The 16,894-nt window shown below is 49.5% G+C and overlaps 1 protein-coding gene across 7 annotated transcripts in view; it reads left to right on the plus strand.

Moving 5' to 3' along the window:
- The window catches only part of DIS3L2 (DIS3 like 3'-5' exoribonuclease 2), a 437,114-nt gene that overhangs the window by 387,295 nt on the left and 32,925 nt on the right, over positions 1–16,894 (plus strand). For all 7 annotated transcript variants that reach the window (XR_003519033.2, XM_027588750.2, XM_027588754.2 and 4 more), the window contains one exon: positions 3,642–3,721. Coding sequence is in view for 6 of the 7 variants with exons in the window: in XM_027588750.2 (XP_027444551.1) it covers positions 3,642–3,721 (80 nt within the window). In the remaining variant the exon portion in view is untranslated. The remainder of the gene's footprint in view (positions 1–3,641; positions 3,722–16,894) is intronic.

Below are 16,894 nucleotides of genomic sequence, written 5' to 3' on the forward strand. Positions count from 1 at the left end.
GTTTTAGCTGAAATTCTAATTGTGGTTTGGACAAATTACTTAACCTTTCTTAGCCTCAAGTTCCTCCCCTGTAAAAAGGAAATCATAATACCTAATTCAAATGGTTGTGGTCAGGGTAAAGGAGAGCCTTTACTTGGTAGGCATTCCATAAATATGAGTTTTCCATTCAGTAAATATGAGTGCTCTTCTGTCCCATTCCCTCCCCCCACCCCCATCACCGCTTCTACTCACTCACCTAAGTGTTGAATTGGTATTTACACAGTTTCTTGACCTCAAGAATGAAATTTCCCCTAATTCCTCCATGACTAAGGACCGTGGCTTGTAGCTCCTCGTATTTATCATAAAGATTTGGAAAACGCAAAGGAAAGGAAAGGAACACTGTTGCCATCGTTCCTTCTAGTCTTTCTTCTATGTGGTCTTTGTTCTGTTCTGTTTTACATAGTTTTCCTGGGCTATAATCAGGTATGCATCCAGCTTTTTTCCAGCTAACCCAGATATTTTCCCAGATTAATCAAAATCCTTCATAAACAGTTTAATGGCTGCTATTTTGCATGTGACTGTGGTATAATTTACCTAACCACTCTGCTATTGCTGGTCTTTTAGAGTCTTTCCAATCAACGATACTGAAGTGAACAGTTTCACAAAAAAACTTTTCCTCTTACATTTATGATAATTTTTCTAAGCCATAAATTCATAAATCACTGAGCCAAAGATTTGAAAATTTCTAAGCAGAGCAGTATTTGAAATGAGTATAGGCCTGGCCTCAGCCACAAAGAGAGAGGTAAAGAGAAAATGGTATAGTTAAGAGATTTTTAAAACAATTATTTTCTGTTTTGCTGAAGAGGGCTGGGAAGGTCCAAGCAGGGTTCTGTAGGGAAAACATGCCTTTGACTTGAAGTTCCTGGCTTCATGATGGTGAAGAAGGGCTTGTTTCTGTTTTTGTATTTTCATTTGGGTCAGTAAGAGGACAAGCCATTCCTACGAGCTCTTTTCCCTCTCAGGAAGAGAAAAATCTTCCAGCATCTAATGATGCAGATCTGTGTTAACAGCCTTGCAGTTAAAAAAAAAAAAAAAAAAAAGGTTACAATAATGTATCCTTCTAATGTGCAGTTAATTTGAGTTAAAATTCCCTGGCAGTTTAAAAACCTGGTGAATTTGTAAATCTAATAATTGGCTCTAGGTTTAGAAATGTTAAAGCTGCCGTAACCACCTCAGCTCTAGCAGGACATGCACAACTTCCCTGAGTTCTGGCTTCCCGGCGACACAGAAGGAATTCTGCATTCACCTGAGCTCTCCCCTCAGGAATCCAGAAAGAAACCAAGACCTCATTACCAGATTCTTGTTCCTGATCATCCCTAATCAGAGAAAGCTACTGAGTGCCTCAAAGTTAACAAGTCCAAACTTTTGGCTTTCTGGCCACCCCCAGATTCAGTCTTCCTGCTCAGCAGTGGAACCTACCTGATTGTTCAGATCAAAAACTTGAACCGTCTTGGATTTCTTCTTTTCCAATCTCACCACTCCCTAACATCAGCATATCTTGTCAACTCTGCTTCTAAAACTTTACTTTTTTTTTTCAAGTTTTTATTTAAAATTCTAGTTAGTTAGGGGCACCTGGGTGGCACAGTCAGTTGGGTGTCCAACTCTTGTTTTCGGCTCAGGTCTTGATCTCGGAGTCATGAGATCGAGCTCCATGCTCAGTGTGGAGTCCGCTTGGGACTCTTTTCTCCCTCTGCCCCTCCCCCCCAGCACACACACACACACACACACACACACACACACACACACTCTCTCTCTCTCTCTCTCTCTCTCTCTCTCTCTCTCTCTCTTAAATATATAAAAAATCTTTTAAAAAATAAAATTCTAGTTAACAGATCGTGTAATATCAGTTTCAGGAGTAGAATTTGTGATCCATCACTTACATGTAACACGCAGTACTCATTACAAGCGCCCTCTTTAAGTCTCATCACCCACTTAGCCCATCCCCCACCCACCTCCCCTCTGGCAATGCTCAGTCTGTTCTCTATAGTTAAGGGTCTGTTTTATGGTTTGCCTCTCTCTTTTGTTCACCCCTTTGTTCATCTGCTTGGTTTCTTAAATTCCACATCTGAGTGAGATCATATGGTATTTCTAAGGTAGGTCTTGAAAGTGTCCATTTCTCTCCCTCTCACCACCCCGCACACCCTTCCCTCCCAACCCCCCCCCCCCCCGCAGCCCCCAGCCCCACTCACCTGTGCTGCTGGGTAGCCTCCTGCATGACTCCTGCTTTTGCTGTCACCCCTATAGCCTGTTCTCTACCCAGTAGCCAGCGGGGTCTTGCTAAAACATAACTTTGATCATGTCATCCACCCTTTCCTTAGCAAAGGCTTTCCTTTGCTGTGAAGGTAAAGGTCAAAAATTCTTTTTTCTTTTTTTGCCTTTTTAAAAATATTATCTTTATTCCACAACAATTTCTTTTTTTTTTCCACGCAGAATGTGCCCTCTTTAATACCCATCACCAGGCTAACCCATCCCCCCACCTCCCTCCCCTCTAGAACCCTCAGTTTATTTTTCAGAGTCCGTCGTCTCTCATGGTTCATCTCCCCCTCCGATTTACTCCCCTTCATCCTTCCCCTCCTGCTATCTTCTTCTTCTTTTTTTTTTCTTAACATATACTGCATTATTTGTTTCAGAGGTACAGGTCTGTGATTCAACAGTCTTGCACAATTCACAGCGCTTACCATAGCACATACCCGCCCCAATGTCTATCACCCAGCCACCCCATCCCTCCCACCCCCCACCACTCCAGCAACCCTCAGTTTGTTTCCTGAGACTAAGAATTCCTCATATCACTGAGGTCATATGATACATGTCTTTCTCTGATTGACTTATTTCACTCAGCATAACACCCTCCAGTTCCATCCACGTCGTTGCAAATGGCAAGATCTCATTCCTTTTGATGGCTACGTAATATTCCATTGTGTATATGTAAGGTCAAAAATTCTAATGTGGCCAGCCAGGCTCTGCGTGTTTTGCCCCGGCCTCCCTCTCCAGCATCACTGCCCACCATGTCCCCTGTAGCTGCTGGGTTCCAGCTTACCAGCCATCCTTCAGTTCCCGGACTTCTGCCTCAGGGCCTCTGTACATGCTGTGCTCTCTGCCAAGGAGAACCTTCTCCTCTCCCCGTCCTCCCCTCCTCCTTCCCTCATTGCCAGTCTGGATCAGGTTATTTACTTCTGTAGAAACGCAGGAGTCTTTTTCCTGCTTCAGGGAACCTATTTTAATTGGAGTTTTGATATGCATTCATTCACTCATCTGTGTGGGTACAGGATTGATACCTGTCTTTTCGACCAGACAATAAGATCCTCTCTGCTTCTCTACGCTGTTCTTTCCCCACTAGCTAGCCCAGTGTCTGGCACAAAGCAAATGCCTAATAAATCATTGGTCACATGCTGGATGAGTAAGTAGAGTCCCCCTAACAATCCCCACTGATGACAGAGTCCCTGTAAGATGTGGCTCTTCCCCAAGGTGGCAGGCCTGGGCTCTCTGCCACATGTCAGCTGGAGGGAATGGTATTTTGCTTGACTTTTTCCTCATTTCAGTGGCCAGAATGAATAGTACATGCTGCCTAGACTTCATTCTTTCTCTCTTCTCTCTTTCTGCAGCTAAAACTTGCTTTCACTCTGGATCACGAGACCGGACTGCCTCAAGGATGTCACATCTACGAGTACCGCGACAGCAACAAGTAAGCCACTCGGTGGGAAAGAGCATCCCCTCGCCCTGTCCCACAGCGGGGGGGAGCACCTGTGAGCTCTCTCACAGCGGGATTCTCTGACAAAGGCTTGTCAGGAAGGGAATCACACTTTGGGCGACTCCACTGGGAAATAGCTGACACAAAACTGTTTCTCCTGTAAAATCTCTTTGGCTCCTAAATATAGGACTTGAAGTACTCGTATGGGAGGTATTAGGCGTCTGTTCAGAAGCAAACCTTCCTTTCCAGAGTTCCAGTTTCCTCTAGGGGAACCCCCTTCCGCCCCCGCGCCGCCACCGCCGCCACTGCCCGTCTCCGATACCACACTTGCTGATTTGGTTCACTGTGTGTGACTTTGTCTTGTGCTGTCCTGTCTGACTGCCCTTCTGTGAACAGGTTTTGTTGCATTAGTCTACCTTGTGAATTTTATAATTGGGGGACTTCTGGGTACTTACAGGGATTCAAGTTGGTGATCTTATTATTAGGAAGGCGGCACCTGGCAGGCTGTTACAGCAGCTTTTGCCTTCACCACAGACTGCCCCCCCGTGTGGTTCTGTCTGTGACACAGCGCGTGCCTGCTGATGACAGTGACAGTGATGATGATGGCAGCTACCAGTGAGCCCCCGCTGGACGTCCGCACACCCCTGGGGACGTTACCCTTGTTGTCCTGTGTCATCCGCATAGCACCCTGAAGAGTCTTCTCCGTTGTTATCACGGGTGTATTTGCAGAAGCTGAAGTCTAGGGAATGGACGGAACTTGCTGCAGGTCACTGGCCACAGCCGCGTGAGGAAGAGTCACCATGATCACATTCGCTCTGAGAAGAGAGTAGATGAACGACAGTTGTGGTCCCGCATCGCTATTTTGGAAACCCCAGTCAGTGACAGGGACAGTCCCAACCTGGACTTGAGGACTAATTGTTTAAATATGCAAGCTATTTAATGGTACCCACTGGAAGGAATCCAATAAGCACATGCCAGTGGAACTATCTTTGACATTCCAGAAGAGAAACTTGGGTCTTCCTGAAGAACTCCCTCTGGTGCGGAGGGGGGGCGGGGGGGAATGGGTTACCGGGCGCCTTCCTGACCAAAATCTCCATTCATATCACTTTCAAGGCGTTACTCTTGTTTGTCATTTATCTTTAGAGGATGCCGTAGTAAGCTGTTGTGTACCCTCAGTTCTACTGAAGTAATCATTTAGGAAAGATTGACTAAGCGCCCTTAACACCATCGTTTGTCCTCTTGGATGGCACTGTTTCTAGAGGTTGCAGGGTTTCTAGGCTGTTGTGTCAGAGATACCATCTCGGCATCTCATGATGCCGAATTCAGCAGAGAAGTAGGGCTGGACTTCTCGGGTCCGGGGACTGGTGGGGACCATTGAGTGAGTCCCTTGGGGGCAGGTGCACGCATCGCTAAGGAGTCAGAGAAATGTCAGCCGTAAGCTGCCTGTCCGTCTCCCTGGGTCGGTGCCTGCTGGCTGGCAGTGGATGGCAGCCCCACGCACACAGACTGTGGCGGTAGAAACGGAGCTTGCAGCCCAGGGGTGTTGACAGACTCCAATTCTGGCCCGACTCCCTGCTCTTTGGGAAAGAGGTTGGCAGCCTTCTCCTTCGGTGGGAGGGCGACACTGGCCTGCCTTCCTTTGGGTTCACATCTTAGCAGTTCAGAGGTGCAGTGACAACAACTTAGGTAATCTTTGGAGCGGAGAGGAGAAAATAGCCTAGCTCTGTTTCTTGGCCTGATCCCCAACTCCTAGCATATTGTCAGAATAAGCAATGTAACACGAGAAGTTAGGGGTTGTGAGTATGGATAAGCTTTGGCCCCCAGAGACATGCAAAGGAAAGCATTTGTATAGGAAACTGAATAGGAGCCACGATCTGGGAAACTATGGCAATCAAACATGTCAGTGACCCCTCTCTGCTTGTCCTGCTAGAGGCAGTCTTGGGGTTCATTATCAATTTGTGGACAAATTTCTTAACCTCTGAGCCTCAGGTTCCTTCATCTGTTAAGAACAGTGGGACTAATGAGACCTTCTGCCATAACTGGGGGAGTGACGGTCCTGGGGATTGGAATGACATGTTAAAGACATCATCACAGCCTAGCACATAAAGTGCCCACAGTAAGTGTGGATTGCCTCTCCTTTCCAAACAGAAAAATTACCTCATGACTTCCATTCTGTTTTCTCAGTGCCTGCAAGGCTGCATCCATGAGCTGTGGCTGCACCTAATGGACCATGAGTAGGGAAGAGGCTGGTGCACATGCCTTCGACAGCCCTTAGCTGTGTGGGATGCTCTCTGTCTAAAGGCCACCTCCTCTGCCCACGTGTGAATTGTGAAGTGAAGTGTGGAGAATCCCATGAACTTGACTGTGACTTTCTGCTCTCCCCTGGGCTCTGCCCTGTGTGTGTTCCTCTGTTCACTTTTAGGGTCATTTCCCCTAGAGGGCCTGAATCCCAGTATTGGTGTAAGAGTGGTGTTCGGGAAATGCGGCTGTTTCGCCCCAGGCCCTAACGAGTCTATCTTGCCTCAGCCAAGTAACATGAATGCAAGAGCACCAGAGCGAGAAGTTTCCCCATATGAAAGAAATTAGCTTGGATTCTGAAGATTAGTTTGGTACAATTGATTATTGAAACTGCTACTTTTACCTGGGTATTTCCCACAATATAATTCATAGTCATTTTAATATTTAGCTCTGCCAAATTCAGTCTGTCAGTGAAGAAAGTGTTGTGAATAAGTATTGAGACTGTTGGGACAGTTCTCCCCAGCGGTCTTTCCCTTCAAATGGAGTGGCCCTAAAAACAGGCACTCTGCTTTTATTTTCCCTGGACTCTCTTCTCAGCTTCCTTCCCTGGAAACATCCTGATAACCTCGATTTTTGGCTCCGTGTCATCCTGTTCTCCGTCTGCATGAAGGGGCTCATACTTGCCCCCGGGGCTCCAGGGAGGACAGGCCCTGGGACTCGTCCGTATCTGATATCGGGCCAGGCTTGGACCCTGCCTCCTCTAGCCTGCAGGGCACGGTTCTCAGGTAAACATTCTTAAAGCTCCAAGGTCATTAGAAGAAAGAAGCTGCCCTCTTGTGTCTTGTGTCTTGTGTCTCTAGCTAGATTAGTAAAGCTCTCCACTCAAGTTATGCCTTCAGCCTCCCAAAAGCTGGTCCCGTCTGCACCTAAGAGTTGGGAGGCCTCTCCCCACGACACTGACAGGTGCTACCAGTCTCCACCAGGGACCTTCTTTTTTTCTGTTGCAACTACCTTTAATATGCAATCCAGTGAATCCAGGGCTGACTGAGAGTCATTTCTCAAACTGGGACTTGGAGATCTCTTCACAGGGCAAGGAATAGGCCACAAAGAGCGAATAAGTGATTCATGAGAAGTCAGTGACGCATTCAGTAGGCCCCCGCCCCATACCACGTGTTGTGCTAGGCACTGGGGCACAAAAGATGACTTACACCTGCTCCAGGGCCTCAAGTTTGTGTAAAGAGCAGACCTCACCACAGCCCCGCTGGGGGACTCACGCTTCTCAGTGGGGAGAGTCGAGGGCTGTGGGGACCAGGAAGAGGAAAGTAGCTGCTTCTGACTTCAGAGCAACTGTGTGGACCGTTGTACCCCTCACGGATGGAGAACTTTGTCCATAATGTTCCCTTGTCTCCATCCCCATGACCCTCCTCCCACTGCCCGGGATGGGGAGTTACTTGGCACACTTCTCCCTGCCTCTGGCTCTTTGACCTCCAGCCTGTCCCCTCTGCCGCCTGAGGGAGCTTTGCATGGCTTTTCACTCTCTTTGCTTTTGAGACCTGATTTTTGACTTTGGCATTCTGCAATTTTACCGCAGTCAGTCTAAGGGTAGGTTCATCTTTATTATGTTGCTGGGGACTCAGTGTCGTTCTTCCATTTGGAAATTCTTCTCTGCTGTCTCTGATTCTCTCCAGTCTTTCCTAGAACTCCTGTTAGAAACCTGCCATGTTATTCTGTCTTTCTTTACTTTTACTCCATGTCCTTTTCTGCCAGTGACGTATTCCAGCACTTCCTCAAGAACACCTGTGAGTTTACTAATCTTGTAGCTGTTCATAATCAGCTGTTTAATACTCCTTCCGAATGTGAGGGTTTGGGTTTTATTTTTAAGTTTTAGAAGTTCTGTTTGGAGCTTTTTAAAATCAGCCTGTTAATTTTTAGTTTTTGGTTTTTAGTGTCCTAGTTTTTATTATGATTTCTATTCCTTTTATGGTTTCGTTTAGTTTGATTACACGGGTAGCATCTTTCAAAGTGTTCAATTATTTCTGGTTTTAAGGGTACCAGCTCTCCCATGTGTTGGGTCCGTTGCCTTGCTGTCATCGTCGTTCACTTCTTCATGTGGTTCATTCTTTTTTTGTCAGGAGACCATCTTAAGTCGGGATTGTTTTCACCGTGGGAGCTGTGGGTTGAGGATGTGTGTGTTCATCACTTTGGCATTTGCTCTGCCAAGACCCCAGGAGTTCCAGAGGCCTGGCTAGTTTGGTGTGAACCTCTTGGCTCAGGATTCCCAGAACCCGGGTAGTGTGTATTCAGCCTCTATACCCACCCATGCAGTGTGGGCTTGGGATCTCCTTTCTGCAGAAGAGAAACTTGTGCTCCACACCACATACAGACTCTCCTCTGGGCTGTTAGAAAGGCCTTTCAGTACCTGTTTAAAGACCAACAGCCCTTCCTGGATTCCTGACTCTCGGATCCGTTTCCCTGGCCAGGTCTTCTTCCTCCTGTGGGCATTAAAATCCCAGCACCTGTAACTGTATCAGAGTTTGATAGTCCCAGCTCCACTTGCCAGGATAAAGATTCTGGCTTTGACTTAGTTTCCTCTTTATTTCAGGTAACTGGGAATTTTCCTATTATTCTCTCATGCTCAGTTTTATATTTAAATGGTTCTTCTCATATATTTCATCCATCGTTTCTCTGTGTTTGTGTTGGGAAAGAGGTCCACATCAGTTCAGTCTACCATCTTGTCAGAACCAGAAGTCTGGATGAACTTTTTTTTTTTTTAAGATTTTTTTATTTATTCATTCAAGACACAGAGATACAGAGAGAGCATGAGCAGGGGGAGAAGCAGACTCCCCACCGAGCAGGGAGCCCGATGCGGGGCTCGATCCCAGGACTCTGGGATCATGACCTGAGCTGAGGGCAGACACTTAACCATCTGAGCCACCCAGGCGCCCCTGGATGAACTTTTTAAAATGCGAATCTGAGTACTCACTCATTCATCAAGCGTCCTGAGAGTTTCTGCTAGGGACCAGTATGGTACTGGGCACTGAGACTACAGAGCTGAATGAGCACCCAGGCGGCCCTCCGAAGCCCTGGGCTCGTGGAAGGGGCCGGGCCCCCATCTGCTGCCGCATCCCCTGTATTCCACCCCCCCCAGACCACCTCAAGGCTCTCGTGTGCGATGTGTCTCTGTGTGACCAGGCTGTTCCTTGTTTCTAGAACCCCGCTCTTTTCCCATGGCCCTTTCCCCACCATCTGGGTAGCCCCTATCTGTCCTTCCACTCTTAACTAAGTATTACTTCTTCCAGGAAACCATCCCAGCCCCTAACAAACTTCTTCCAGGAAGACATCCCAGCCCCTAACAAACTTCTTCCAGGAAGACATCCCAGCCCCTCACAACCGTCACTAAAGGCTGAAGCTGGTGTCCCTTCTCCGTGGTCCTGCACGTCACCTGTCCAGTTCTTCAGCATTCAGCTGAAGTCCAGACATTGGTTCACCTGCTGCTACCCCACTAGGCTAGGCCCTTGGAAGGTCAGGGCCTTGTTTGTTCACTTCAGTGCCCCTGGTGCCTAGCCCAGGACCTGGCACACAATACTTGAGGAAGGGAGTGGGTGGCGGACATAACTTTAGAGAGGGAACCTGGCTCCTGGGAGTCAGATCTCTTTCCAGCCTTTACTTTTTATTTTTTGTAGGATTATGATGAGGATTAATTGCTCCTGACATCAGGGAAAACAGTCTCCTTGGATAGTTTATGAATTCTGAAGAACTAACATGTAGAAGAAAGAAACTGTAAAATTTGATTTAACTCTGTAAATATAGTAGTGATTATAGTTATTTACATCAACTGCCTACTGCGTTTTGCCTGATAGTGAGGCACAGTAACAATTATGACGAGCATTAAATATGCCAGACGCTTTGTTCGTGACCTCTCAAGTTTCTGATCCATGCAGCGTAACAGTGATAGGAGCCACCAGCTCCCGAATGCCCACAAATCACCAACATGGGGCTATGGGCTTGCCTGGGTTATTTCTAGCTCCACAACCACTCAAGACAGATCATATATTCATAATTCTACAGATTTTTTTTTTTTTAAAGAGAGTGGTTAACCTGCCCAAGGTCACACCATGGTCAAGAGCAGAGCCTGGATTTTACCCCAGTGCGAGCTGATTCCAAAGCCCGTGCTGTGCCTTCCCACCACCTGCCTTTCTCTCCGCAACTTAAATCTTGAGGAGGAGGGTGGTTCTGGTTCTAGCCTCTCCTTGGCAGATCTGCCCTAGAAGCTGTCTGGGAAATTCTGGGATTTCCAATCCTTGCGGACCCCTGGGGGAGCAGACAGCCTGGTGTGATAGGATGGGCTCCTGGCCTGTCATCACAAATCTGAGTTTGGCCAGTCTGCTCCGGGGCTGGTCATTGTCCTCTCTGGGATGCAGCCTCTCTGTTAGGAATATGAAGATGACCATACATCTCCGGCTCGGGGGAGAATGGCATGAAGTGATGTGTGATGTGGCTGTGTAAGTAAACAGTTACTGGACATGGTGTTCACCCTTGTACCCGCCTGTGTGGCTTGTACCCTGGGCCCTGGCAGACCCAAGCTGTAGCTTTGCAGTGCCCTCTGCTGCAGGCAGCTGTGCCTCACCCTGGTCCGGAGACTACCTGGACGCCACAGGCAGCCCCCCACCTCCATCTCACTCTTGGGACAGGTTAGTTTGCTGAACTAATGAAACCAAATCTTTTGTGTTTTCCTGACTGGCTAGATGACTCATGTTGGCACCTTGAAACCCATATCAAATAGCCCACATCTAGAGGTGTCTAAGAAAGCTTTTCTGCAGGATTGATTTTCCTCCACTGAAGTGCCTTCCCACCTTCGTAAACCCTGTGGAAGGACAGCAACCCTGCAGCCTTCCAGAGGAGAGGGCAGTGCTGGTCCTCACGTCCTCTGCTCTCCACAGCCTGTGGGCACCTCATCACTCAGGTCACTGGCCTTTCTGGCAACAGTCAGGGCTGAGGCAGGGCCCTGGGACCCTGCCAACCCAACCTGGATTCTTTCCCCCAGCCCCTGAGCACAGAGCGCTTTCTGGACCTGGGGGCTTCCCAACATGCTGGCCTGCCCAGGGGGACTGGCCTGCTGAGCATCCTTGATTTGGTCTCAGGACCCTCTTGGCACAGTCAGAGCAGACCCAGGGGGCAGAGCTTAGCATCACATTGGCATCCTTTCTGTTCTCTTGTTTTCATCATGGAGGACGTGCCAGGTGAGCTCAGGTCCCCTGACAAGTAGCCTCCCAGACAGGATTAGATGCGAGAGATGTACAGGGGGATGAAGGGCGAAAACAGGAGCCGACACAGGCTGCAGACCCAGCCTGCCCCTGTGAAGGAGGGGGCAAGGAAAGGAGGGCCAGAGGCAGAGAGGCTCAGCCTGCAGCATGGTTCCAAGAAAGCTTAGGCCAGGCCAGTAGAGTGGCCCGTCCGAACCAGCCTTGCTTATTGTGGGAGTCTCACACCCCATGGGAGCCGTCCTGCCTCAAGAGCCCTGCTGTGCTCAGGGTGACCCAGGCCCTCTCGTGCAGCCCCAGCCCACCCCTCGTACTGCACAGATCTGCCTCTGCACTCCACTGCGGGGGACGGCTCCTCTGTGGCTCCTGTGGGCCTCTCTTCCCAAGGAGGAGCTTTGAAAGGAGAAATTAATGAGACAAGCTCCTGCCTCCACCACCGGAGTAGAACTTGGGGTCCCTGCTGTCCTCCCCTCCCCCACTGTCCCTCCCAAATTCTTCTCAGCCAGCGCCTCAGCAGGTCTTGGCAGCTTAGCCGGTGGTTTGACCCGAACCGGCATCGTGAGGTTTCTGAGCCCTTGGCTGTCATATCCCTCTCAAGCCAGGGTTGGCACATGTCTGTATGTCTGTTCACAGTGGGGCAGGGGAGCACCAGGAAGTTCCCCTGGGTTCCACACACCTCCCTGCCTGCCCGTCCTCTGATCCGGGTGGATTGTCCCTCCCTTCCCGCCCACGGTGCCCCCCATGGTGACTGCTCCTCTCATCTGCTGGGCCCTGTGCACTTGGAGTCTGAAGAATCCTGGCAGTAGCTGGTGCAGGTCGTTCATGTTACCCGAGCCTCTAGGACCCCAGACACCATCATGCCCATGAGTGTTAGTGAACCCAGCTCTGTGACTGCCTCTCTGGCCCACAGAGGAATGGTACCAACAGACTCCTTAATGGTTTGGTATCCCTCTCCCTCGTGCATTGCTGATGACCCCGGTGAAGGAGTGTCCCATAGGTGCTCCCACAGGACATAGGCCTCTGCTGGGTCTTCCGAACTCGGTAATCCATTCCAGCATGGCCCCTTCCCTCGACCTCTTTATTCCTTCCTCTGCTGTCTGCCAGGGCAGTTCATGCCTTTCCACTTCCCTCAGCCTCAGCTATCACTGTCTCTGGGCCTCTAAGGACCACCCCAGGAGCAAGTGTGCCCTGCCCTCTCGGGTCTTTGCCAGGGCGCTAAATTGCACATCCCGTGAAATATCCCAAGTCCATGAATTCTTGCTCATCTCATCTCCTGGCCCCTTGGATTACACCCCTCAAATCCTGCTGGCTAAGTCTCACTCTTCTTATATAATCTCTGTCCTCCCTTATCAGGCCCAGCACACCCCCAGCAGGACTATCATACTGGCAGTTAGCCCTAGTCAGGGGCCTGGCAGCCCGAAAAGGAGGTAGGGGACACTCCTGGGGACAGAGGAGGGATCTGTGCGTGTCTTCCAGCACAGGGGCATGGCTAGCCTCCTGAGGGAAGAGGGGGCCACCTTTCTGCAAGCTGCCAAGGAGGCCCCTGTGGCTGTCCCACTTCACCTTTAACTGGTCGTGGGGGGCACTCCCTCTGTCACTGTCCCTCTGCTGAGCGTCAGCACACCTCACAGTAACAGCCAGCCTCACAGTCCTGGTGGACCTCACACCTCCCAGGCTTTCACGTGCTCGAATCAACACCACGTCAAGCCACAGCTTTTTCCCAGGGCACCGTCGGCGAATCTGTGACCAGTAGGGCCGCCCCTTTGTGCCAGGGACTCTCCATGCCCCACGTAGCACTCAGAAGCGCAGCTCCCTTGCCTGCCAGGTAATGAGTGAGCAGGCCCCAAACTCTCACACCCACCGCGGCACTCCTGGTGTCGGTTCAGGTCTGCCGACAGGGCAGATGCCAGGCCAACCTTAGAAGAGAAGAGGGCCCGAGAGACAGTCTGGCCCCTGCAGAGGAGGGGGGAGGAAGAAGGACTGCTTCGGGAGAGTCTCAGGCTGCAGTCAGGCCTACGGGAAGTCGTCGAGCTAAAGTCACCCGTTGGCGGAGTCTTGCTCACTAGCTGGGAGCGGCCCACTGGAAGTGCGGCTCAGCCCCCACACAGTGGTGGGTTGGAGAGGCTGCAGCCCAGCTGGAAGGTAATTTATGCTCCTGGGGCAGGAGGTCCAAGAAGCCCGGCTGCCACACTGGGGCAGGCGAGAGAAAAGGGGCTCCTGGATAAAGCACCGATAACTCGTTTCCCCTCTGCCTGGTTCTTGGTCTCTTCCTTTACCTAAAATAAGCAGAGGAGGTATTTCCCAGCAGCCCTGACAACTTCAAACCAACACCCAACACTTCCCGGTGCTTGGAAGTGACACTTTGTGTCCGCACCTCGGCCCTGATGCCAGGTCCTCAGGCGAAGCAGTGACGTTACCTGAGAGCCCCCAGACCTCCCACAGACCCTGCTGGGTCCGACTGAAGAAAGCCTTTCTTGTTCCTGGGGCAGCCCTTGGTTAGGAGAAAGGGGAGCTGGAAATCCAGGGAGAGGAGGGAAGTTGGAGGCATTGCAACCAGAGAGAGGTGCCAGGAGTGACCTCATGGGAGCAGGCCTGCGGCTGCAGCAAACAGGTGAGAGCGGGCTGCGTGGCACAGGTGTGAGCTCCCCGCTCCCGTGACGGCCCTCGGTGTGGGGCCCTGGTGCGGCGTGGGCGCCCCTCCTGCTCGAGCTGCTGCAGTCAAGATGGTGATCGGTGGGGGGTACGCTCCTCCCCCTTCCACACCACGCAGAGAGGTGGTGGGTGGCTCGCTGGGCCCTCCCGCCACCTCCCGCCACACAGCCTCCCTACCTTGGATGCCAAAAATGCAGGGTGCATTTGACTTCAGCTTTCCCTACAGAACAGGAAGGCAGGATGAACACTCCCATTTTATAGAGAGGGAAACCCATTCCCTGAGTGGTGCCCTGCCCAAGGTCAAGCTCTACACAAGAGGTGGACCCAGCAGCCTTCTCCCTGGCATACGCTCTCGGCCACATGACACATGGCGGAGGCAGGGCCTGGCTCAGCTACACGGGGTGCTGAGGGCAGGGAAGGCAGCAAGGCCTGGGTCAGCATGCCTGCCTCCTGGTTGCTTATGTTACCTTTGGGTTACCGTCACCCAGTCTCCCACAGATGCAGTGCAAGCCACAGGTGGCCAGGGCAGGGAGAAACTCATAATCAGCCGTGGGGAGTCAGCACCCTTTCTCCGCCTACTGAGAGAATGGGGGACGGAGGGGCCTGAAGTTGGGTTTTGGAGCACTGAGCTGCCCAAGCAGAGGTTTCCCATGCTGCTGGGCCAGGGTGCTCAGCACAGAAATCACAAGCTCCTCCGCTCCTGCTGGCTTGCTTTCTTTTTCTTTTTCTTTTTCTTTTTCTTTTTTTTTTTAAGATTGTATTTATTTGTTTGTTTGTTTGAGAGAGAGAGCACATGAACTGGGAGCAAGGGAGTCTCAAGCAGACTCCGCCCTGAGCACATAGCTGGCCGCGGGGCTGCATCCCAAGACCTGAGATCATGACCCGAGCTGAAACCAAGAGTCAGGCGCTTAGCCCACTGAGCCACCCAGGCGCCCCTCCTGCTGGCTTTCTGAGGCCAGAAGTGATCAGAGTGAGAAAGTGTGGGAGCCAGCAACAGTGGGGAGACTGTGGAGACACATCAGCGTGCACACGCAGGCACACTCATCCACGTCTCAGCGTGGAGGGGACTCCATGCCACTGTTTTCTTCCATAATGCACATGCTGGAAAACAGATTTTCACAATAAACTCACCTGTAAAACTTATTTTTGAACTATGCCATGCATAGAGAAAAGTGCACAAATCCTACGCATCTACTTCAAAGGAATAGTAGAAATGAACACACTGACAGAAGTATTACCCAAACCAAGAAATTAACATTTCAGCACCTGGGGGCTTCCCTCATGCCCCCCTCTCCTCCCAAAAGGAATCCACCATCATAACTTCTAACACTAGAGATTCGTTTTGCCTAGCCTTGAAATTCATATGAATGGAATCATTCCATATACTCTTTCGTGTCTGATTTTTTTCTTTCAGCATTATGTTTGTGAGAATTCATCTTTGTTGCTGCATCTAGCCATGTCTGTTTGTTCTCATTGCTGGAAGACTTTGTGTGAATCCATCACGCGTTGTCCAGTCTGCAGGATTCAGTCAACAGTGGGCTGTTTCCAATTTGGGGTTATTATAAATCACTGAGTATATACCTAGGAGTGAAGTTGCCGAATCATAGAAAAAATGTCCACTTTGTGGACACTGCCAAACACTTTTCCCAAGTGGTTGTACCAGTTTAACACACCAGCAGTGTGTGAGACTTCATGTTTATTGTCCATTCAGTAGAGTGCCTTTTCAGATTTTTCTACTGGGTTTTCTGGTTTTCTTGTTGATCTGTTCTTTCTATTCTGAGCATGAGTCCTTTGTTGGTTATACATGTTGCAAATATCTTCTACTCAGTAGCTTGCTTTTTTACTCTCTTTGGTGAAGTTTTAATGAACCGAGGTTCCTCATTTCAATATAGTTCAGTGTACCAATCTTTTTCTTTATTGTTAATTCTTTTCTATCCCATTTAGCAAATCTGTATCAAAATCCTAAAGACTTGTTTGTATGAGCGTTCTCCAGGGAACCAGAACCAATATATTATATTTATATTTATATCAGTATATTTATACTGATATAAAATGAGATTTATTATGAGGAATCTGCTCATGCGATTATGGAGGCTGAGAAGTCCCATGATCTGCCGTCTGTTAGCTGGAGAACCAGGAAAACTGGTGGTAATTTGGTGGAAGGTCTCAGTCTGAAGGTCTGAGAACGAGGAAAGTCGATGGCACAAATTTCAGTCTGAGGGCAGGAGAAAAGGAGATTAAGATGTCCCACCGCTCAAGCAATGAGACAGGGAAAAAGGGATGAAGTCCTCCTTCCTGTGCCTTTTGTTCTATTCAGGCCTCCAGCAGATTGGATGATCCCCACCCACGTTTGGGAGGACAGTCTATATTACTGACTCCACTGACTCAGATGCTTATAAACTTGCCAGAAACATCCTCATAGACACGCTAGAAATAATGTTTAATCTGGGCATTCCCTGGCCAGGCAAGCTGACACAAAATTCACCATCCAAATGTTCCTACAGTATCTTCTAGAAGCTCTATTGTATTACCTTCTCCATTTTACATAATGTACCCAGAATTGATTTTTGAATATGGTACAGCAAGTTTCATTCTTCCCATGTGTTTATCTAATTGACCCTGGATCATTTGTTGAAGAGACTTTCCCACTGCCACACCATGCCTTTGTCAAAGGTCTGTTTCCGCACTCTGTTTCACTTCGTGGATCTGTATGTCTGTTCTGTGCCAACGCCACACCGTCTCGATTATTGTACCTTTGTTAAAAGTCTTGAACTCCAGGAGAGCTAGACATCCCACCTTGTTCCTCTTCCGTGAAGGGCATCTAGGCTGTTCTTGGCCCTTTCCATTCCCATGTTAATGTTAGAGTCAAATCGTCAGTCGTCACACACATGCACACAACCTTGCTGGGATTTACATTGAGATTGCTTTGCATCCACAAACCATTTTGGGATTTTATGATACTTTTATGATACTGAGTCTCCTACTCCACAAACATGGTATATCCTGCTCTTTATTT

The sequence above is a fragment of the Zalophus californianus genome, chromosome 3 (genome assembly GCF_009762305.2).
Source record: "Zalophus californianus isolate mZalCal1 chromosome 3, mZalCal1.pri.v2, whole genome shotgun sequence".
Lineage (NCBI taxonomy): Eukaryota > Metazoa > Chordata > Mammalia > Carnivora > Otariidae > Zalophus > Zalophus californianus.